Source organism: Pseudoliparis swirei, chromosome 14 (genome assembly GCF_029220125.1).
Source record: "Pseudoliparis swirei isolate HS2019 ecotype Mariana Trench chromosome 14, NWPU_hadal_v1, whole genome shotgun sequence".
NCBI lineage: Eukaryota > Metazoa > Chordata > Actinopteri > Perciformes > Liparidae > Pseudoliparis > Pseudoliparis swirei.
This window is the reverse complement of record NC_079401.1, coordinates 7,960,901-7,982,976: the sequence shown is the minus strand read 5'-3', so window position 1 is coordinate 7,982,976 and position 22,076 is coordinate 7,960,901. Positions and strand designations below refer to the sequence as shown.

At 45.8% G+C, this 22,076-nt stretch overlaps 1 protein-coding gene across 22 annotated transcripts in view; it reads left to right on the top strand.

Moving 5' to 3' along the window:
• Positions 1-22,076, top strand: part of atp11a (ATPase phospholipid transporting 11A) — a 44,726-nt gene extending 22,650 nt beyond the window's left edge. For 4 of the 22 annotated variants that reach the window (XM_056431080.1, XM_056431075.1, XM_056431077.1 and 1 more), the window contains 5 exons: positions 950-1,015; positions 1,096-1,199; positions 1,305-1,470; positions 1,826-1,864; positions 3,444-5,023. In XM_056431080.1, the coding sequence (XP_056287055.1) occupies positions 950-1,015; positions 1,096-1,199; positions 1,305-1,470; positions 1,826-1,864; positions 3,444-3,725 (657 nt within the window). In that variant the 3' untranslated portion in view covers positions 3,726-5,023. The other 18 variants (XM_056431082.1, XM_056431081.1, XM_056431076.1 and 15 more) reach the window with 15 other exon arrangements.

Genomic DNA, 22,076 nt, shown 5'->3' with positions numbered 1-22,076 from the left:
GTGCATTTGCTGTTTGTCAACAGCTGCGCAGCAAAACGACAGAACAATGAAAAATCGGTTCTAAAAGTGTTGTGAAAGCTGTGTGAATTTGTTAAAAAACCCAAACCCAATTTGAATTATATGTTAGTTTAATTTGTTTAGAAGGGTCCTGGTTGATTCACCAAACTCCGTTATTAAGATCCATAAGTTATCCCCGACCAATCAAGTGCCTCACTGTAAGTCTACTCTTAATAATAGCATCCACTTATGTTTTATTGTTTTAACCTTGATACTTTGGAAAGCTTATAATGTGACCACAGTCATAATGTCTCTTATAAGTCATAACTGCTCTCATTACATTCATCACGATCACATCGACATAAAAACCGACTCTTATTCAGGTGGCCGGAAAAAAAAAAAAGCTTGATTTTTATCTCGTCATGCTGGTCTTCATGTTTTATTTATTCATACATCACATCTCTAATCCTCTCATTCGAGACAATGTGATATACATTAATGCTTCTTTAGCTCTAAATTACTGATTCAAGTGTTGGTTTGAATGGAAAAATCCTCTTCCATAATTACCGTTAAGTCTCATGTCAGTGGCGTTGTGGGCTATGTTATTAATAATTAAGACCGTATTTCCCATAAACCCTTTAGCCGTCGGTCATGAAGAGCAGAGAGCCTTTTAGATCATGTTCTCTTCAGATGAAATAGATTTGTGTATTGCTCTTTCCCGTTTTGCGCTTCTCCAAAAAGTCCTCCAGACATGCACATCTTACCTGTGCCCCCCCCCACAATCTGACGATCTATTCTTCCCCTGAATGTCGCCATCTGTTTGATTGATTGATCCCTGTATTGACGGCGCTTCAGTTTATCTCCGTGCGCCATATCCCCCCCGGGCCCCCGCAGAGTGAACCGCGATACAGAAATCGGCGCCACTGACTTGTCTGTTGTTTTGCCTCCGCAGATGTTTGGCAACTGGACGTTTGGGACGCTGGTCTTCACCGTGCTGGTCTTCACCGTAACCTTCAAGGTAAACCGCGCGTGCACGTGCATCGTTAAAGTGAGCGCTGACATTGGACAGGCTCTCAGCTGTCCCCCTCTCCCCTGTAGTTGGCTCTAGATACTCATTACTGGACCTGGATCAACCATTTTGTCATCTGGGGCTCACTGGTGTTCTTTCTGGTCTTCTCTTTGCTGTGGGGAGGAATCATCTGGTACGCTTTGAGATACATGTTTGCGTTACGTTTGAGTGGCATGCTCCAACGTAACAGCCTGAAAATAACATGTATTTTCTTAATTCCTCCGCTCCGCTCCTCCAGGCCCTTCCTCAACTACCAGAGGATGTACTACGTGTTCATGCAGATGTTGTCCAGCGGTCCGGCGTGGCTCAGCATCATCCTTCTGATAGCAGCCAGTCTGCTGCCGGATGTGTTGAAGAAGGTCGTCTGCAGGACGCTGTGGCCCACGACGACTGAGCGCATACAGGTGGGCGCACACTCGTACATATGGACCGCGGAGCATATAGAATCACATCCATGATTGAACTATAGGGCTAATTTTAAAATCTAAATATGGATTGGTCAAATTCCATTCATTATTTTGGGAAATAATTACCAATCAAGTCTTTTCCTTCGAGCTCAGGTAAAACAGCGCCCTCTGCTGGTCGTGTTTCATAAATCAATTTGGCACCTTCACTTCTGAACTTTGCAAAGAACTCAAACGCGTTTGCGACACTTAAGTGCTCTGAATCAAATTAAATAGCTTTTTTAAAGCATTTTAGAAACGTGTATAATAATGTTTTTGAACTGTGTGTGTCTGTGTGAAATGTCCGGGTCAGCAGATGTACGCTGGCTTTGGCTACGTCCCTACTCTGATGGATGTAAGTGAGCCGCTCGGCCTGTCTGTGTGCAGTGCTCCTTTTATTTCTTTAGAAAAGAAGAAAAATACTCAAAATATATTGAAATGTTCATCTGGAATGTGTTTGAAGGGACACCGACCTTTCTGTGTATCCCGTTTGCAGTGAGTTTTGACCTTTCGACCTTAACAACCTTCCATATGTCTTCCTCCATGTCTCGCACTGCTCCTCTCCTCCTCATCTTCCTGATAACTGTGGCGCTAATGAGCCCCGTCCACATGTGGCTTCATGTCCTCGCGTCTGTAAATCTGATCTTTCGTGTGGCGTTTTGAAACAAAGATCTTCAGAGCTTTAACTCTCCCTCCTCCCTCTGACTTCCTGTTTCCTCCCTTCGTCCTCCTCCCTTGGCAGGCTCAGCGGCGGTGCCTCGCCTCCGAGCCCTCCACCATCTTTATGCTGTCCCAGACTTCCAGCAGAATGAGTTTCTAACCCAGCCCTCCTAGAGGTGACCCGCCATTCCTCCTGTCTGTAACCTAGATACAATCCCTCTTCCTCTTCTTCTTCCTCTCTTTTGTTCCCTTTTCTTTGTATCCCGTTACGTTCTCCCTGTTGCTGTTTTGCATGAAGTGACTCCTTTGTCAAACAGTCCGATTGCATGCCAGTGAGGATGTGAGCCCCTTAATATGTTTCTGTTTGACTGTATATATATGTGTGTGTGTCCACAGCATGTGAAGGATTATAAAGGGTCAGAGAAGGCCCTGACCTACCAGAGCTCTGACACCATACTAGATGGAATAGCTGACACAGAAGCCTAGAGGGCTTCAGCACGGTAAAACACACACCCTGCTACCGTGTGTGTGTATTGGTAACGGTGGGTGATGTTAACATCCTGCAGTGATGGGGTTTGACTTTGCCGTGGTGAGAAGTTTTACCTGACTAACACATGGGTATAGCGCGTGTGTGTGTGGGTCTTAAAGGTTTGATTATGCAATAATCCTCCAGGTATTGTATATAAAGCACTCTCATCCGGTTGGGTGGTTCTTTACACGGAGCTCTGGCGCCCTCTAGTGACACATTTCAGCCTCGCCGCAGAGCCAGAAGGCTCCACACGCACTTGGACTTGGAGGTTCGCGCATGTTTCTCCCGTTTATGTTTCCACCTGCATGTTTTGTGGTTGTTTGTTTGTAGGACGTGACATTATTTATTGACTCTTTCTCGTGTTTGTGCACTTCCTTTGCTCTGGCTGCGTCTGAACCGGATGGACAGGATATTCTCATCACAGCTGGCCAATTGGATTAACGTACTTTTTATTAATGAAATCATATAAATAATTGAATTGCCCGCTGACGGCAGGTTCAGGTTACGGACACAGGAAAGCGTCTCGCTTTTCGCAGCGGCTCATTTCCCGTTTCGATACGACAACGTTTGAAACCCCGCGGTGAAGAAAAGCATTACAAACTAAACGTACGCATCTCTGGCCAGCTGGGATAACGATGCCTCCTCCATGCGACGCCTCCCGTGGCCCTCCTCAGCGCAGCAGTCGACGTCGACTCGTCTCCGTTTTCACCCCGCGTCTCCTCTTCCTCCCTCTTCACTCCTTCAGAACGCTGATAAACTCTACAAGGGCCAGCTGTCAGAGTTCACCCCCATGGCGTCCCTCCACGCCCCGTCCAAGGCCGGCAGGCCCCGGCGAGGCTCGGGCAGCCAAAGGAACGCCCCAAACCCTCGAAGGTCTGCACCCTTTCACAAGAAACTCATGTTCACGCGCTGGCGAAGAACGCCAGACTACCGCACCTTCGCCCCCCTCCTCGGATTCGCCGACGGCTCCCGCCACTCGACGCAGGGGCGCGCCTACGGCGGGACGGGGCCGGGGACCTCAGTCTAGTTTATTTCTGTTTTTTTTCTCTATTCTCATACTCTGATATCGGATACAATAGCATCCGTTCGGAGTTGAACTCGACAAAGGAGCAATAGAACTAATCGGCCCAGAAGCTAAAGAGTACAAAAAGTGACAATAATAACTAATTTATTTATGTTCCTGGAGTCGAGTTACGGACTATGATGCGAATAGCAGGTAATCCATCTCTAAGTGGGTCACAATGAAAGTGACCTTCACAACTGCTCCCACGTCAGCAGCGGAGTATGGCACAAAGCATTCTGGGACGGCTCCGGGATGGACTCCAACAGCATACCGTTGTCACAAGAAAACAGACTCAAGAGCTTTGATTTCTGAAATCACTGAAATATGTGTATATGTGCACTGGCCCTTTAAGGCTGCCTGCCTGATAGCTGGCAGCTGAAGTGTACTTTACTCCAATTTAACACACTTCTATGACAATTCCGATGTTTTGTGATTGTGCTGCTGACGGTAACAGTGCTTTAGCCAGCTCCAGCTTTCTCTGATCGAACATGTCATTCTCTCCATCCCTTCCATCTCTATCTTTCTCGTTCTGCCTCTTTCCAGGACCAACTGGTGTTGCCTGTGTGCAAACACGTGTTCCCGGAACACTCCCTAGGACTCTCTACAACATTGTAAGGAGGGCTGTGGTAGAGCAGTGAGTGTTGGTAGAAGTGGAGCCGAGTTGGTCTTTTTTCTTCTTGTTTTTAAACGCCAGTGCACGTTGTGTCTTAAAGAAAGAAAGAAGGAAACCAACTGTAGCCGCACATTCAACACTTAAGCTTTGAAACTCCCATGTAGGTCGCCAGGAGTGATGTGTGGAAGAGTGATCGCTAGCAGTTGTGTTAGTGTGTTAGTGCGTTCATGTCTTGTTGTCTGTAAAGCACTTTAACTGTCGACCATCTTCTTGCTCGTATCTATGGAGCTGGGTACAGAGTTCTTTATGGCTTAGAAATGGTAGAAATGGCTTCCGGCTCCCCGGCTGCTTCTCAACGCCTTAATGTCACCTTGTAAATAGCACATTATCTTCCACAGAGAGCTTTTTACCAAAGAAACAAACATACAATATGGCGCCCTTTAGACGTGTGTGTGTGCGTGTGCGTGTGTGTGTGTGTGTGTGTGTGTGTGTGTGTGTGATCTATAGGTCAATGTACACACTCTGTTCACCACTGAAGGAAAGTGGCCACCGGAAAGAATGAGAAAGTTAGTTGAGGTCTTTTATGGAAACTTGAAGATATGATGGTATAAAAATACAGCTGCTTAATAAATGAGATGTTGAAACACTCGGTGCACGTCTTGTCGATCCTTGATCAAAATACTATTTGAACTTACTTGCGTTCACTTTCCTCAAAGCACCTTTTTTTTTAAAATGGACACATGCAAAGCATGTCCGTATTGAGATAATCTTCTATCCAGTGCCCCCCCCCCCCCCCCCCCCCCGATCATTTGAAATGCAGACATGAGGCTGCAGCGGGTTAGCTCAGCTCAGCGTAGCACAAAGACCGGAGGACACGCCCCCAGAGAGTGCTTCAATACCTACAAGAGTCCAATGAGATGGTCTACCTTGAAAAGGGTTGTCTCTGAATCTGTCTCACCCTTTCCTGCTTCAACACATAACCTCTCTGTCTTTCTTTCTAGCTGTCTCTCTCTCGCTCGCTCTCCATCTCTCTCTCTCTCTCATTCTCCCTGTGGGGAAGTGATGCTGATGTGGGAGTTCTCCTACCTCTGTGAGAGCCGCCTCCACCCGCCCGGCCATCAAGTCTGCATCTTCTCGTCCATCCATCCATCCATCCGTCAGTGTGAGATGTTTTTGGCCACTTCTCTGACCCCGAAGCCTTGTTGCTATAGAGACGCGTAGCTGCTTTACTTTAGGTGCCTTGTGGTAGTTTCTCTCTCTGCTGAACCGTCTCCGCTTGCTTCATGCTAAATGTACGACTAATAAGAGGCGTTTGGATCGTGGTGATGGATGAACGGATGCGTGACTGAGAGAACGGGACGTGAAACATCTGTTTGACGCAGGTGAAGAATAATTAATCACGGAAACATTCAATGACGCGTGTTCAATGTCTGTTTGTGAACATGAAGTGAAGTGAAGGCCTCACTCGGTGGGCGGAGCCCACTGGAACGATATCTGTCGGATGTGAAGTCGTCTTCAACCTTTATTAGGACGGGAGAGAAAACTTGAAGAGCTCCGTACGACCGCCTAACGTTACATAGGGGAGCTTTATGTATGTATATTCTGCAGTTTTCTTTCTAATTTAAGGTCTCTGACCTCTCAAAACATGGGGTTTCAATTTCAATATTTATATGAAATGAACAAACGGTTTGATTATATCGTACAAATTCACAGAATTTGTCTTAGCGAATTAAAAGGTCACACAAAATAACTATTTCTCGCTCACCTCTAGTTGTATCTGACCGTGCAGATTGAAACTACATTTTTACCAATATATATATATATATATATATATACGTATATACAGGACTGTCTCAGAAAATTAGAATATTGTGATAAAGTTCTTTATTTTCTGTAATGCAATTAAAAAACAAAAATGTCATGCATTCTGGATTCATTACAAATCAACTGAAATATTGCAAGCCTTTTATTCTTTTAATATTGCTGATTATGGCTTACAGCTTAAGAAAACTCAAATATCCTATCTCTAAATATTAGAATATCATGAAAAAGTATACTAGTAGGGTATTAAACAAATCACTTGAATCGTCTAATTAACTCGAAACACCTGGAAACACATTTTCAAATGTTTGATTTTGTTTTGCTGTTATAAATCTTTTTTTTTACTTGGTCTGAGGAAATATTCAAATTTTATGAGATAGGATTTTAGAGTTTTCTTAAGCTGTAAGCCATAATCAGCATTAAAAAGATAAAAAGGCTTGCAATATTTCAGTTGATTTGTAATGAATCCAGAATGCATGACATTTTTGTTTTTTAAATTGCATTACAGAAAATAAAGAACTTTATCACAATATTCTAATTTTCTGAGACAGTCCTGTATGTGTGTGTGTATATATGTATATATATATACATTCCTCATGAACACTTTTCGTAGTTAAATCTTCGAGGCTGATGTCTAAGAAAGCTGGGCAAAAAAAAAAAAACTTTCTGCACGGTTCGATACCTCCAGTTTTTAAATATTGCCTTGCACGTAAATGATCAACAAACGCGGAACACCTGCCATGTCGTCTTTAAGAAGTATTAAATGTTATGCATTCAAAAGTCATTTATGTGACGGTGGAGAATTGGTTCCACCGCGTCGTGTACGGGAGACGCGCAGCTTTACATTTTTGAGTTATCGGATCAAACCTGACTGACCTTTGGTACTTCAAGGCACCTGGAAGTCCGAATATCCTTCTCCGTGTGAGGTCATCGGTCAGGTGTTCTTCCCGTGTCTCGGGTCCGTGTGAGGTCATCGGTCAGGTGTACTTCTTGTGTCTCGGATCCGTGTGAGGTCATCGGTCAGGTGTACTTCCTGTGTCTCGGGCCGAGTCTGTTTTAAAGCTGTGGAATCCAACAGGCTTCCCCCGGTTCCCGTAGTCCTTTTTGTATGTATGTGAGAGATGTTTTTATACATTCTGGAGACGGTATTTGATGTGCGTCTTATTTACGAAGAAGAGTATATTGGAACAACCAAACAAAAGAAACACTTTGCATATAGCTTTAATGCTGTAATACAGATTCCTGTGGCGTTGGTTATGCGCCTGCACTGGACCTCACGTGTGTGACCAGTGACACTCTGCTGTAGAAACCTTCAGAGCCACTAATGGTGCGTTCAAGGTCTCCTCCCAACTGTCCTGATCGTTCAGCACCACCTAAACTGACAGCCTTCAAACGGAATGTTATCTTAGTGTTGTATTTCTCAAAACCAACAGTATCTATACATCGCTGTTCCCTCGGATGCAGTGCATATACAGTGCGTATACATGTATTTATGTTAATTGATGTACAGTTTTGGGGTCTCTTTATATACAGTTTTTAACAGTCATATCAAGATTTACTTGTGGGTTTTTGCCAACATGTCTGTAGCTATTGATGGCAAACGGCTGTAAGTTTTTGCTTGAAAATAAAATAAATATAAAAACCTGAAATTATGTGAAACTATTTCCTTCATTTTTATCACGTGAGTTTAAACAAAACATGTTTTTTTTTAAAGCTGCACTTCATGCCTCCGCCACAGGGATGCAGTAGAGTATTTCTGAAGCGCACAACCATTTCTGGGGCCTTCAGGGCTCAAAGTTGATCAATTAAATTCACCGGAGGAGTTTCTAAATATCTGGAGCTGGTGAGATGCAACAAAGTATATTTCACAAGCTTAAACTAAACTCAGGAAATGGTTTTCTTGTTTTTAAAGATCATTTTTAGATAAAAATGCGCTCCCCAAAGTTGCTCCAGGGCTGCCGTCTCCACCGCGTGAGGACGTCAACAAGATTAGGATTGAGGTCTTGGATCGATTTAGATCCCCTTCATCCTTTTCACTTCTGTTGATGGGTGAAACGTGGGGAAGAAGGAGAAATGGGACAAATAGAGGGTGGAAAGTGGTTGTGGATTAACAGACCTCCATTACCATCCCAGTGATGGATTTCAATCATTTCAAAACTGAGAGCAGAGAGACCAAAAGTCTCAATGCTTAACCGCCTATTTCATCAAAGCGCCACTAAAAACGTCAACTATAAATATACATCGAGTTGTACCTCTAATTTAAAATATATAGCGAGGTGGGACGTGTAACCAAGTCTTTCACAACCTCTTCCCCACCAATTTAGACGTCCTTCATCTTGAACTGCTTGAGGTTCGATTGCTTGAAGCGCGTAACGTACTTTTTTTATGCTTGCGCAGGTTTCTGTGTGCCTTTTTTTTTTTAAAGGCTGTAAAAAAAGTGTGTTAGATTGAGATGAATTCACACCTCCAATCGAGCAAAAAATACTCCGCATAATAAAACGGCAGAGACGGAAACGGGACTGGCCGAGTAGATATCGGTTAATGGAAAGAAGAGTCAGACTTATCGGTGTGAAGGTGCAACGAGGTGACTGTTAAAAATGTGAGAATTCGACAGTAATCCTGTAAAGTGCCATATGCGAACATCCTCTCCCGCTGTGAGATGAGGGGTTGAAGATAAAGGTCATAGAAGAAGAAGTTCAAAGTTAAATTTCGTGTTTATTCGCCTTATTGTGGTGAGATGAGAGCTTGATATGATTCACACGTCGCTGCTTGGCGATAGGGGGTCCACAGGGCAACGTCCTGGGCTTCCTCTTCCTCCGCCTCTTTTCACTTCTCTCAAAACTTCCCATCGCTAAATGTAATCCAATATGGCCGCTCCCCTTTGGTCACTCGTTCCCTCCGCAAACATTTCTATGTTCCGGAATGTAAAATTAAGCTCTGCAGCGTTTGTGGGGCATGTGTTGTGATTTCATACGTGTGTATTTTGACATCGGTACGCAATTAACAATCGGCTCGCAAAAACGGTCATTTTGACACCTGTCCAGCTGGAGGTCTGTCACTCAAACTAGACTTAAATCATTAGACCTGTAAGAACTCACACACACGCACTGTCTCGTTTCGCGGTGGTGGTGTCAACGCGTGTCTCCATTCACAGCATTAAATGGAGGGAGGTGATGTGAGGCATCCACGCGTGAAATCTACGAATTAGCTGTGAAATTGCTGTTATTTGCCTCCAATTGTTTATGACTCGGTACACATTGTGTTTCCTTTTTTTTTTTTGGGGGGGGGGGCTCCTCTTTTGTCCGCACAAAGATCCGTCTCATCGCCGTGGCCTTTAAAGAGGAATGTGTCGAAGGATGGATGCAAACACAAACTCACCAACACGACTTTCTAACGAGATTCGATGGCGTTTGGTGAACATTAACACAAACGCGTCACGTCCCGAGAGAGACTGCAACTTTTTTCTCTTTTCTTCCTGTTATAATAGCCCCTTCTGTCTCTTCTTATTCCCCTTCAGCCTCCGAACGAGGGAAATTGTGCCGAAACTTTATTCCATCTGTCGTCCCGTCTCATCACTCCTCTGTCACTCTCATCACTGTCCCGACGCACGATGGAATCAACCGGCACACAAAACAAGACAGTCTGAGGCTTACAGACTTCTAGTTGGCTGAAAGCTTAAGGGGCTCACCTGGAGGACACGAGAACATTATCCCACACTGGCTTCTCTGTTCACTCGAGGCCACCGCTCGATTCTCCATTCCACACGGCCGCTTGTGCTTTCAGAGGCCGCATATTTTTGAGAATGAGACATTTCATTCCGAGTCTCACTTCGCAGATCGAATGGACACGATGTTATACAAACGGTACCCAGAAATCTCAAACGCTATCTCGTCTCTGACCGGGAATACGCAAGACTAACGAGCGTGAGTCGCAAATCTATCACACGGCCATTTTAATGTGAACATCGATCTGACTTCATTCATCCGGCCCCTGGGGGTTAAGTGAGGTGTCATTTAACAGACGGGAGGTGATGGCCTGTTCCCTTGGTGGAGGCTAAATGTGGAACATCCCGCTGCTGACTGTCTCCTCTTACAAGTGCAGAAACAAACTAATCTGATTAGCGCGTTTCCCCCCTTCTCAATGCGGTACGCAGTCCAGGTGCCGGTGGCTCGAAACTGACGGGTTTTTTTCCCTGACGTTCTTCCAAAGCAGCGCCGCTCGCTACGAACTCATTCCCTTCTTTTTCTCACAATTAGTGATTTAATACTGCCACGGAGAGACGACATCTTCCCGCTCGCTCTTCTCGATGCCGAGGGGAAAAAAAAAACTCTCCGTCTCACGACCTCCCGGGTTTATCTCGTGTCCCTTGGCAACCGCTGGACTTAAAGCAGTGCAAAGTGCAGTTAAAAGTAGCTCCACCTCCATCACTATTAATGTCATTTATCAAATCGGTTACTTCAATAGGATTTTAGATGCAGGACTTTTTCTTGCAGTGGAGTAAGTGTACATGATGGTTGTGGTACTTTTACTGAAGACGAGGATGTGAGTACTTCTTCCTCACTGTTTAACAAATAATAATTATGAACCTTCTTTTTGCGCTGTACGTCTTCCTCTCCAGTCCTCTGTACTCTCACCCTCCCTCCCTCTTGTCTACCAATCAGGTTGATTGATTTTAATGCTTCCTCTTATCGAGCGGAGCAGCCGTTGTCAATAAATGTTGTCCGTCTCTGCTCACACACACACACACACACACACACACACACACCGCAGGGCGAGCGGTAGAACTGTCTTCCTGCTTCTTCAAAAAATAAATCTTTATTCCGAGTCCACATGCCTGCCCTCTGATATTAATACTGTTGTCACTTTACTAATCCGGGCTTGTATCTGATCGATCACAGGAGTCTTTTCGGGGGATCAATCAGAAATGTTTTATGTCGTACAATAATATAATTCACATGGAACAATTTTTCACATTCATCATTTGGAGAATTGTCAGTGGTGTTATGTTTATTTGGCAGCTTTGTTTGGGACGTGATACTGCCGAGCTCGCCACTTAGTCCTCGTCCTTGAAGTCCTCTCTCTTTCACAAAGAAAAACTGTCGAGAAACTCTTCTGAAGAACTTTAAAACTCACCTTTTTGTGTCGCCTTTCCGAGCAACTTTTCCAGTTATGAGAGGGCTCATCGTTGCCCCCTTGTGGCCATTGTGGGGTACCGCTGGCTTTCTTCTGCCCTCTGGCCTCTGGGGGCAGTGAAGAGCCCACTCCAGCGTGGCGCACCAGAAGTAGAAGGAAACCATTGTGATATTTAAACCGTCCTAGCCTTCAAGGAATGTCAGACGAGATCAAATGTCCCCAATTCTGAAGGCGATTGAGGATAAATAAGAACTGAATATTTCTTAAAGCGACTTAAGTCATGTTCCACATCATGAGCACGTGTTTTTAGTTCCACGTTATCGGTCTATGACCACCCTCTCCCTCACTGCAGTCGCCTTTATTACCTGTTAAATTATTTGGCCACGCATCTATTTGTTTGATCTTGACTCGCCGAGAGAAGGGTAACGCACTCGTTTGTGATCTTACTTTCTGAAGTGTCCTTATCACCGATTTCACTCGTCACGTATCGCCAGCGATCGCAAACGTGCGTTTCCCCCGACTTTGACTTGACCCGCTGACCTTAAAGCTGCAGCGTCGCTTCACAGTTACTCGCATACAGACGCTGGAGCGAGACCCGTGAGATACACCGTCTCTACCCCTGAGTATCTGTATTGTGTGTGTGAAGAGTAGACGCTATCAATCTCACATAATTGCTCTGACCTGCCTCACTGGTCAAAGGGAATGCTGACAGATGTGTTCGGTCATAAAAAATAAATAAATAAATAAACCTTATACTTGAGCTAGGGAGCCCGATGTAACGCAGATTTTTTATGGTTATTTAATTTAATATGTTCTTTCCTCTTTGATTATGTCGTCTCAACTCTTCCTGAGAACTCAACGCAGCACAGATTTGGGGCGTCGGCGTCGGGTGAGAATGAAACGCGATCCGGGAGGTCCAGTTCGAGTAATGGATCCATCGGTTTGAAGCCTTCTGAGAAACACTGTGCGGTCGTTTATAATATTATATTTTGACAACAGCCGTGGCGGAAGTAGTTTTCTTTTGTCTGTCGTTTTCTTCGCGCCCATTCAAATCAATGAAGGGGCTTGTTTATTTGCGCCTGAGGACCACTTCATTACTTTTCTGTGATTGCACAGTTTTATTAAATAAGAGTGAAGATGCTGCGATGCTCATTAGAGTCAACAAAACAATTCATTGAAAGATTGATGTCGGCGATGCCTCCGAAAGGGCTCAATCCTCGTGACGAAAATGATGTCTCGGTGATTTATGTGATGTATAGTGTAGAAACCAATCAGTCCGCCAATGAGACGCATCAAAGGAGGCAAAGTTTTCAAGGTCCACGTCCGTCCATCGTATCCCAGAAGGCCGTGCTGCTGGTTTCAAGGTATCTGCACATTGATCATTCACTTAAGCATCTTTGTCTAATCTGAGGAGGTTTTTGTGGCGTATTAAAGTAGTTATGTACTCGTGATCTCCCGTATGGACACGATGTACTCGATGATATTCTCTCCTCACGGCCGCCTCGTCTCCACGCTGTGAATAAGAGGCGGAGTCGAGTCTCATTTGCGGGGGAAATTCGTTCCCCTGCCGTCGCTTCTTTCAGCAGGAGGCTTTTGGGGTTTTCTGTGGGAATAAGGCGGCCCGGTTTATTTGTGTGTGTGTGTGTGTGTGTGTGTGTGAGACAGAGGGTGATCCCCTTTCCCCCCAGGGTTATATCATTACATGGATAATTAGGCCAGGGCAACCAGAGAAAGAAGAAAGCAAGAAGGCAGTTCCGATGACATCGAGAGGACCTTGAATTCATCGGAGAGTCGTACAGCTTTTGAAAACGCATATTGGACACGCACTCGCAGACGGAGTGAAAGAGAAGCGACTCGTTCCGCTTCCAGCCGACGGCACCGACTCGGTTTATGAATGAAGAGGACGGCAAGTGAACTTCAAAAAGAAAATGGACCCCATTGGATGTCACGGAGAATTACAGTGTTGACCTCCTTCTGAAAAGCCCAGAATACATCATTGAATATCATTTGCATCAAAAAAGCTTCCAGATAAAATGATGAGATGCACCGGAGTGAAGTAAATCCTCGAATGCTCTCCAGATCTCCGGAAATATAGTATCCTTCAATTTCTGCGAGATAAACGTTGATCTCATTTGATGTGCAGGCTGGTTCTTTGATAATAATAATAATACTAATAATGATGCATTACATTTTTATAGCGCTTTTTCGAAGCACTCAGACAAAGCGTCATCACATAATTAATAACATCCTAGAAGCTATACAATAAAAATAGCTAAAATTACAATAAAAACAATAGAAAAAAGCAAATAACGTAGAGCACACAATCACACATTAAAAGCAGTTTAAATATAATAACACAAAAGACTTTATAGTCATGTAAAAGTGTTTTCTTACTTGCAATCTTCTTCTTTCTTTAGAGTACAACACAGATATAGTCCAGCACATAAGTGAGAGAGAGAGACCCAAACGGCGACAACAATGCAAAGAAACTTTATTATTTTGTATTTTACTGAAGAGGTGAAAACCGATAGACCGGAACATTCAGACATTTTAAAGAGTTGGTAATCTCCTCCAATTCTGAGAAGACGTTTGTGTTTTGGCGTGTAACATTTTCAGCGGTCGTGACATGTACGGTATGTCTCGGGGGGAGTAAAACATATTCTTGAAAATGCGAAGTTAGCTTCTGACTTGTGGACGATGGATGTTCTGACGACAGCTTCACGTTCTCAACTGTGGGAAAGAGGAGGAGGAGGAAGAGGAAAGGGGAGGAAAGGAGGAAGGAGGAGGGAAGGGAAGAGGTGGTGGGGGAAGGGAAGGGGGAGTCAGGCAGGGGTGAATTGGTGTAAGGAGGGTGTCCGAGGAGGTCGGGAAGGAGGAAGGGGTGTGGAAGGGGAGGAGTCGTGGGCGGGGTTGAGGGCTCCGAGGAGGAGCAGGTCCAGAAGGAGTCAGGGGTGGGAGGAGAGGCGACAATCTTTTCTGGAGTCAAAAGGTTCTGGGGTGGGAGACCAGGGTGGAAGAGGAGTGCAGACCCTGGAGGAAGGGAGGTGCAGCCGAGGTGCAGCCTGCAGCCGGCTATTGCTCTACTGGCGGCAGGGTGCTTGCAGGTTGAGGAGGGTCAGATGCTGAGACTGATCGATGAGTGGCACTCGAGCCACATCATGATGAAGGCAGGTTCTTCCCTCAGCTGCCTCAGGAAAGGACATCCTCTGGCAGCCTCCTTGGAGATGGAGAGCAATGCAGCTCCCCTGATGCTTGGACTTGATGTGGCCCACCCAGTGTGAGCTCAGGAGCGGTGGGACTCCACAGCCACACACAGACAGGATGAGGGGGAGGGGCTGGGTGCCTCCTCACACATTCACAATCCCACAACGGTCTCCAGGGAGATGAGAAGTTTAGCTTGTGCAGGTCCTGGCTGCCACCGCAATCTGGTCAGTCTCGGTGAGGCTGTCCCGCTCGTCACATGAGGTGTGATCCTCCAGGGGTGGTCTCTTGACGGACTGGAGACTGGAGTGTAGACTTTGGAGGTGGAGGGGTGCAGCAGAGGGAGAACACCTTGGAGAGAAGAGATGATGGGTGGAGGGGAGGTGGGTGGTGTTTCCCCAGCCTCACGTGCTCCCTGCGCGTGTCCTGAGGCTCTGCTCCGGGTCGGTTCGAACAGCGGTGAGGAACTGCGCCTGGTCTCAGGTGCTGGTGCTGGGAGAGCTGAGCTGCAGCCTGCAGCAGGTGGAGGATTGAACAGCAAGGAGTCACTGAAGGGACCACCAGTCGGTGAGCTCGGAGATGTGCGCAGATGATGTGATGAAGAGGCCAAGTTGACATGTTGGATCTGAACCTGTTGACTCTGCTCTGGAACTGAACTGTCCAGGGTGGGAGGGTGTGGGTGGTCTGGAGGAGTGAGACCAGGGTTGCCAGTGACCTCAACTTCTGACCTGGTGAGGTCACCAGGCCTGTAGTCATTTGTCCTGTGATCTTGGGTTTTTGAGGCTTGAGGGATGATGGTGGGCAGCCTTGGAAGGCTGCGGAACGTGGCATGAATCAGGAGGAAGATGTCGGTGAACACGGAGACAGCTAAGCAGGGAGGTGCAGGCATGTCTCAGGGTGAGTCCGGGGCGCTGCTGGGCGCTGCAGCAGGTTGTCTCCACTTGGACGCCTGGGCTGGAGGTGGGCTCAGGGGAGTGGAGGGCGGGTGGTTGAGGTGCAGGAGGTGCTGGGGAGGGCTGGGGAGGGTCTGGTGGAGGTGGGCTGATGGTGTGGGGCTGGGGGGGGGAGTCTCTGGGCTGGCTGATGGTCTGGTGCTGCCCGTTGGTAGAACTCATTGAGCTAGCACTTGGTGAGCTCGTTTCATGAAGCACAGGTGATTTGGGCTTGTGGTTGGTGATCTGCCTTTTCAAAGCGGCTCCAGACACAGACAGAGTTGCTTCGTTGAGACTGAGTGTTGCAGTCTCAGAAGTCAGTTGCTGCTCACTCTCACCGCCTTGAGCCTCTGGTGTTTGGACTCTGTGTCCTCCTGACCATCTTTGCCCTCCCTGTCCTTGTCCTCCTGTCAGTCCTGTGCTCACCGGGTTACAGGGGTTCAGTCGTTGATGGGGTCTGATGGAGCTGGATGGTCCTCTGAGAAAGTCATACAGGACTGCAGAAGCTGTAGTTACAGCCTACCAGTGGTAGCTCAGGCTGTTGGTCACCAGTCCTGACAGTCCAATGGTCCAGTGCAAGTCCTGGTCCATAGATGGAGCCTCACTTTCTGTCACTTCTTGACTCACCACAGGTTTGCAGAGCTTTGTCTCTCGCCTGAATGAGGGAATGGATGGTCAGGGATGTGGCAGGGAGTTTCCAGGTGCAGGGCTTAGGCCGCGCCTTTTGATTCCCTTGTTGTGATGTAGCAGTGGTCCAGAATGCCTTCTCTCATTTAGGGCATTTAATTAACTGTCTATATTTCTTGTTGGAGTGGCTTTTCTTAAATAAAGATCGAAAAACTAACTAAAGAGAAGGGGAAGGTCCGGTTCCATCCCGGCATCTGTTCGGGCTCTGTCCGCCTCGTGCGCATTCGAACCCGGCGTCAGATCGTCTGGGATGAATGGCGTGAATGATGAAGGACGTAGCTCAGGGGGGAAGAAGATGGATGGCATAATGATAGAAGATTCAGTCCCGAACAGTTCCAGTGAATCACCGCGTTGTCGTTGTTGAGTAAAAGTGTTTGGTAAAGCCCCTTTTTTTTTTTTGAGCTGCTCCTCCTCCCCGCTTGCTTAGAGGCAAGCTGAAGCCAGCGAGCTGGAGCGCGGGAGTCTGTAGCAGCGCAGAGATTCCCAACAGCCACCGGGAGAGGAGGAGGAGGATGAGGAGTCTCCTCTGTCTCCTCACCAGTCTGGTCAGTCCACAGTTTGTTGGGCGTCGACGAGCGAAATGCCCGGCGAGCGACGGCGCGCGCAGAATCCCGTTTCGCATAAAGCGATCCCTCTTCGCCTCTCTCCTCCTCCGTGTCAGAAGGCGAAGGTGGTGCACACCTTTTAAAAAATGTCAGTGCTCCACAGAAAAACGTTGAGTTCGTCCATTCGCTGGTTGTTCCCTGATGTGTTGAGCTCTTCTCTGGTGAAGAGCTCACGAAGACAGAAAAAAAACAAAAACAGAAAACAAAAAAAAAAAACGCCAGCACCAACACACCGAGGCGACCTTTCGCGGCGCCATCAGGATAACAATGCGCTCGTGCGTCCGTCCCGGGGAACGTTGGACAGCTACATTAGCTCACCGCGTCCAATCGGCTCTCACCCATGATTAGCATCTCTCCTCGTCCTTCTATTTCGCCGGTTCCCTTGAAGACAAAGACCTCACTGACTGAATTAAAACTCCAACCCACTTAATAGACACACACACACACAAACATGTACCTTTCTTCACAGTCCTCAGTCACTGATGAATTGAGCCAATCTGAGCAGCCTTGAAAAACTATTTTCACTTTTGTTCGCATTCATTCGTCGTCTTTCTTCCTCATCTCTTTTTTTTCTCTCTCTCTTTCTCTCCAGCTCCGTTTTCCTTCTCCTTCTCCTCTCTCGACCTTGTACGCCTCTGAGCGCCGCCGTTCTGCCTCGGAGGCCGTGGTACTCGGTGAAGTTTTATAACCTCTGGGAGTTTTTTCAAGGACTGTGAAGATAAGCGCGTGGGCCGGCGGAGGCCGGGTCGATAGGGAGCCAATCGGGGTCACTCACTTCGTTATTGCAAAGCTTCTCCCCTGACGACAGCAGGTAACATACAAGCATTTAATATGAGGTTAAACTGACTATGATAAAGGTGCAAAGGCCTCAAACTTTAATATGAGCTCCTAAAAAATGTCCAAAACACTCATTTTACAAGATTCTTTAGTTAGTTTGTATTTCGTCTGATTTATATATAATATTTCGTAAAGTTTGAGTAGGGTTAAATACAGTCTCTTTTTCTTCTTCTTTGGTTCATTTGATAAGGGACAGTGCGCATTAATAAAAACATTCCTGTAAATAAGTTAGCCAAGAGGTCAAGAGGCTATCTGGTGCGTGTGGTGCAACGTGCTGGGCGTCCGCCACGGGTTCTTTGTGTGCACCTAGTCGTAAAATAATCTGGCAACCATGTATGTATTATACCTCTTGTGCGTGTGACACAATTCCCTCGTTAACGTGATCAAACTAAAGCCAAGCCGGCGGCAACGCCACTTTTCCTCTCGGCGTGCTAATGAAACGACACGATGCGGCACATAAAAGGACAAAGTGCTCAAAGGTTTCCACGTTGGAGGTTTGGTATTAAAGTGCACTAATCTAAATGCACGCTTATTTTTCTTTAAAGTTGCCTCTTTGCCTCTGATGGATATAGATGGACCAGGATTATGGAGACATAGAAGGGGAATAATCACTGAGTTACATGCAGGACATTAATACGGACCCACGCCCTATACACACACACACGCGCACACACACCTACACACACACACTAGTTGTAAAAATGAGGTTAAGAGCCATCCTTGAACCTTTCCTCTTCACATTGTCATTCAAGTGATAACTTTGTCCCAAAACCCTCCGGGGTCTGAGAGAGGCAACTTAAATTACTCAATCGAGCTCCGAAAAATATTAGTTCAAGGAATAATGTTTGCTAATGGAAGGAGAAAAGATGTGACTACCTTTGAGTGACGTAACCATCTGAATCGGTATTTTATTAAAAATACATAAACAACAATAAAATAACGGCGGTTAAATCGTGCCGAACTGGCTTCATGTGTGTGTTTATGTGGTTTCTCTCGATGGTAGTTACAGGATTAGCGGCGTCCATGTGTTCCCATGGTCTCTGTCTTCAGACAACAAGAGCCCATATCACACACACACACACACAGCAACACACAGTAACACACACACACTAACACACACACACACTTGGCAGTTTTATCCGCCTATCGACTTCTGGTCAACCGGAGCTGCTTGAAGTCAGAGCTTAGTGGTGTTGCTGGTTGATTCCACACACACACACACACACGCACGCACAGATCCCCAAGAGACTGAACTCGATCCCCGGCTCTCTGCTGGCTTGTCAATCGCTCGTGGGATTGGTTTACGGATAATTGACGGTTGCTGGAGCCGGGCCCAGTGGCAGGCAAAGAACGCCGCGAGAGCTCGACAGGTGAGAGCTGGAGTGGATGTGTTTGTGTGGCGCGGGGTGCAGCGCGAGGCCGCGTTATCTGATGAGAAATCTTAAGAGTGTGCGAGCAGGAAGCCCTCTTTAATCTATGCTTCGGCAAAGAGCGTCTGAAGTGTTTCATAAAAGCATCTTCTCAGAAACGGACGTCAGATGAGTGGCACCACGCTCATGTTTGAAGACCGTTAGCTTAGCACGAATGCTAGAGGCGGTGAATACTTGCATTGGGATGAATGGGGGTTCTCGAGATGCATCCAGAGGGCCGTGGCTGGTTAAATATCTCTTAATTTCAATCCGTCAAATATTTATCATAGATATGTAATATGTATCTATTTTGGATGTATTTATTTTCCTGTACTCTAGGTGGGTGTACCAGTGGGAGGGGTGGGTTTGTTATCTATTTGTATATGTCAATGGAAATATCAGTTAAAGTACATGTTTACTGTGTTATGTACCTGTCAATAAATAATCGCACTTGCAAGGCCTTCTTTTTCAAAAATGTTAGCATTTCATTCTTCTAAAAATATACAAACCTTTTGAGTGTTTGTGGGAGCCTGAAGTTCATCGGTATATATGAATCTGTTATGCTTAGTTTTGGAGGTCAAGCGTTCTCTTATTTCTCTTATTTTCTTCCCTCTTCTCTCACTGTGCACTGACCCTCTAGCTATAAGAACATAATCCCTCACCGGCTTCCCACCCACAAACACTCACAGCCCAGTTCAATAGAATGCAAAGGGTGACTGAACCACATTTAGTATTTCAGTGAGCAGGTCATATCCGAGCAGTGTGGTAAATATGACACAAATGAATCATGTTGTATTTCAATGAGACGGCAGCTTTGCATTAAAACCTGATGTTTATGCAAATGACAAACATCCAACCTCAGAGCCCTTAGTCCGCCGGGCGAATGCCAGGTACAACCGGGAGAGTGTCACCTCTGTGCATTCATATTTAGGAAGCAAAACACTTTAATGGTAAACATTTTGGAACTGATTTTTGAGTCCTTGACTCCAAGAAGTGACGACCGTTAAAATCCAGTCGACACGTTCGACACAGGAAACTCTGACGAATGTTGGATCTGAGAGTTTCCTCAGCGGGGACACATGTTGGAGTTGTTTTCCCTGCTAAACATGTCGTGTACACATGTCTCCTCTTACTCTTGGAATAATGTTGTTGTTCTTGATGGAAAGCACCGGAAGACCCTCACCAACATTCCTCTCCTGTCTCTCCCTCCTACTCTGCTGCTCAGCTATCTTCAAAGCAGCAGCATACATTAGTGTCAATGTGTGAATGTTCCCAACAGCCTCTGGAAGACACACTCGAGGTGTGTGTGTGTGTGTGATGCAGCATTGAGACATTTTCTTGAGAGCATCGGTACACACACACACACACACACAAGATCTAATTCCAGATACACAACTGGAAATGTGTTCATCACCAAAAAGGTAAAAATTCTTGTTTTCGTTTCTTGACACATTAGATTTTTCCACTTCTGTGGACAAATATTAAGTCAAGAAGCAGTTAAAATAATCAACAAAATGTGTGCATACTTAAGGTTACGGTTACTCATTAGTTGGCTGAATATTTAAACTCCTTTTTGTGCATTATGGATACTCAACTAACTCATAGAGTACATTTAAACGAGTGGTTTTTTTAGTTGATGAAGAGGTGCATATATTTATTACAGTCCTCCCAATCTGATTACAGTAAGCGGTGCTTTAGTTCAAATTCCCATCATGCATCAAACATTGGCCCACGTCACGTCTCAATGAACTGGATGGTCGTGGGCCCTGAAGTGAGGCTTCGGCATTGAATAGGTGAACCCTTAAAGAATATTGGTAGCTTGACAAAAGGATATACGGATGAATAGAACTATTACAAAGAGAAATACTTGAACTAAATGTAGAATCTATTTCCATTCCCTCCATATACAGAGACGAGGCCAGTGTGCATCTTTGGACTCTCAAGAGTGCAGACTCCATCGATGTTTGTGCCCGATCAGCAGCTTTCACCCAAATGAAGCGGCGTCTAGTCACGTGATCACCGGGATTTTTTTAATCCATCGACGAGGACAACCAATCACAGCGGCGGCCTGAGCCGTCAGTCTCTCAACGTCGTGTCATTGCGAGACGCCGCGGAGGTGCCAGCTCTAAGCTTGCTTTAAAAAATAATAATAAATCCTAATAGTTGTGATGAAACTGCTCTGGAGAAGTCACATGAAAGCTCTTTGTTGCTTCAGTGAAGCATTCTGAGCGCCTAAAGAAAAATGCTTTGTCGTCGTGTATTATAACCGGTTTCTTTGCCTTGAACGTTGCCTCCCTTTATTCATCTTCCATCGCTCCCTCTCATTGTCCGTATCCCTGCGTCTCCCCCCCTCCCCCCCCCTTCCCCTCATCCACCCACCTCTCTCTTGTCCTCCTTCAGTGACAGTAAACAGCCCCCCTGCTGTGCGTCTCCTATTACAGCCGATGTCTTTCTTCCGCCCTCTCTCCTCCTTTTTTTATTTTATGAATTTTTTTTTTTTTAGCCCCTTTTCTCTTTAACCATCAGTCGCTCAGCCTAAAAGCTAAAGGCTCTCTCCAGACGCGGGGCTAAAAAGAGACAAGAGGTCCGGAACAATCAGAGGCCTAGTAAGAGGAAAGTGACGAAGAGGTTCGGGATGATGAAGGGGACGACAACAGCGGCGATGATGAGGAGGTTGACAATAAGAGTTCTGGTGATCACGTCGAGGGCCGCGGTGATGACGGCGGAAAGAAACCTCGGATGATGACGTTTAACATGACAATTGCTTCAATAACAACGATTTGTGGCGATGATGATGATGACGATGATGATGATGATGAGGAGGAGGAGTCAGTTTTACCGATTGCTGATTTTTCCTTTTCTGACCAGTTTCTAAAACAGATGACCTAATAACACTTTAGTTCTACTAGTTCACGTTCTTCACTCAATGCGTGATCCTCATTTAAGAAACCGGAAAAAAAGGGAAAATGGAAGCTTTGATTTTTGTTTTATTTTTATCTTTTTGTCTTTGGGTGTATATCTGTGTGTTTCTATATATTTTGTTAATTTTCCTGTTTTATTAAATTGTTTTATGTTTA